Source organism: Laetiporus sulphureus, assembly GCF_001632365.1.
Source record: "Laetiporus sulphureus 93-53 unplaced genomic scaffold LAESUscaffold_79, whole genome shotgun sequence".
Taxonomy (NCBI): domain Eukaryota; kingdom Fungi; phylum Basidiomycota; class Agaricomycetes; order Polyporales; family Laetiporaceae; genus Laetiporus; species Laetiporus sulphureus.
In genome coordinates, this window is record NW_024468588.1 from 9,874 (window position 1) to 12,065 (window position 2,192).

General features: G+C 56.5%; 1 protein-coding gene across 1 annotated transcript; it reads right to left on the bottom strand.

Annotated features, from left to right (window-relative positions):
* Positions 1 to 206: 206 nt before the first annotated feature.
* Positions 207 to 1,257, bottom strand: LAESUDRAFT_764511 (uncharacterized protein; the record flags this gene model as incomplete). Its single annotated transcript, XM_040913448.1, has 4 exons — positions 207 to 485; positions 549 to 686; positions 968 to 1,086; positions 1,140 to 1,257. 4 exons carry the CDS (start codon positions 1,255 to 1,257, stop codon positions 207 to 209), a joined length of 654 nt encoding a protein of 217 aa, XP_040758261.1.
* Positions 1,258 to 2,192: the final 935 nt, after the last annotated feature.

The following is a 2,192-nucleotide window of genomic DNA, read 5'->3' on the forward strand; positions in this document are numbered from 1 at the left end:
CAAGAGACGTGAGTGACGCGTGCGGGGCGGCACGCACGACGTACCGGGCCAATACACAGCAGAGACGAACGACTCGCACATCGTGCGCGATTCCGCCCGACTCGACGTGCCCTTGCACGGGCCAGTCCTCAATGCACCGGCGGGCGACGACATTGTGTCTGCGTGAGGTGAGTCTGAGCGGACGGCTGGGTTGAGAGAGGAGAGGCTCACGAGGGAGTGGATCGGGCAGGTGAGTGCCACGGGATGGTCGGGTCGGACATGACTTGCAAGAGCGGGCAGTATCCGCGTGCGCTCGAGGACACCCGCACGGGGTGTAAGATGAGGATGGTCAGTAGGTGAGCGTGGAGTGAGAGCGGTGGTGTGCACGTACCGGTAAGTAGCGAAGGCCGATGAGGCGCGATGGGCGGGATGACGTGCCGGTCCTGAAATCGAGTCGCCGGGACAACGTGCGGACCGTGCAACTGCGAGGGCGGGAAGGCGGCGGACTGTACACGGCAATTTGAGACGGTCAGTTTTGGTGTGGAGCTCGGCGCAGTGGGCATGCATACCGTGTCGGAGTCCAGCGTTTGACCGGGCTTTGGAGAGTGGGAGGGGTGAACAAGGGGGTTGCTTAGAGAAGCGAGAAGGTGGAGGAGAGGAGGTGGGGGGGGATATGGTGGGAACGAGTGATGCTCGCTCTGACCGGCCTATATATCCCACAGCTTCGGACGTCCATGCCTAGACCTGTGACTCATCAGACACTCGAGCATCTGAAGGGAGATGAAGAACCGACGGCGTGCAGGTCAGCGGGCTCTGTCATCAAATTTCAGTTCAGAAGCACGGAGCATGCGTTGTGCCCCAGAATGCCTGTACGTAAACGTATATCGGACACAGTGATAGCACTGATGAACTTTGCTTTTGTGCGCGTTTACAATCAGTATGGGGACCTGAACGCGACCGACCCCACATTCGTTGGCCATATCTGTACCTGCTCGTCGTATCCAATGGCGAGGTCGTCCCTCTCCCATGATGCAGAATGTGGGCGATGTCCGCGCGTCAAGAACGGCAACACGCACGCATCTCGAACCCACTCAAAGCCCGTCGATTCTGCTGCGAAATGAGCTGATGGAACATTCGGTGTCTTGTTCTGACACCGCCACCTTCCCGAAGCTCAACCACATGCACACTGCGCCCGAGACCACGCTTATCGCTATCCCCGTGTTCAACGGATCGCGTAGTCTTCAAGACGGTCCATCGTCTGAAGGCCCTGGACGCCATGGGCGTATGGTGCTCTCGGAGGCTGCGAGCAAGCCTACGAGATTGGAAGCATCTGTACTCACCAGAAATACCAGAACGGGCACAGTTCATGTAAGGGAGACTTCCGCGTGGTCTCAGATACAGCCATGAGGACGGAGATGTTCAGGTGACGGCGCTTCGGGTAACTCGACACGAGATGCTCATAACATGACTCTGAAAGCAACGCTTCGTTCGGATGATGGATGTCGGACTTTGGAGCTAGATGCGAAGCGTGATGGGAAGGTTTGTTTGTTGACTCGAAATGTGAACCGCCCCCTCTCCGACCGTCGGCACGATGGGCCTATCAAACACTATCAGACGCCGCGCAAAGAAAGCTACAGTGTACCGAGCAGCTTGCTCTCAACTTCAGTGGGTTCTGGTGAGCGCGCTATTGCTTGAAGATGATCATTCCCTCGCAGAATCAGCGGGCGGCTCCGAATTTGTAGAGGAGAACAATGGGCGGACAAAGTTTGAGAAGGCCATGATGGCCAGAAGCTGACCTCTGCTTCTCGGAAGAGTCAGTACCCCATTGACCGTGTGGTCACGGTTCGATGATTTGAGAGAAGTCGGTATCTGTTGCATTGGAAGCATGCCTGCTTGCAGGAAGAATCACGATGCAGGACACAATTTGATAATTAATTGATGAAGAGCCATCCTAGGCCCGGTCATCAAGTGCGAAGGCACCCACGAGATTGCCTTCTCGGGACCAGACTCTCCATCCCAACCAGTCGGGTCGATGAATCGCGCATGCAATTCGCTGATCTTACCTGCTTATCACACGGAAATGTTCACGTTGGAACTCCGCAGCGGCAACAGGAATGTGTGTTGTCGGGGTCCGAGTCTGATGATTCGGTCCAGAACTTGGAAGCAGTTCGCACCATGCGAAAGTTCTGGTACACGTTCAACCCTCTGCCCTT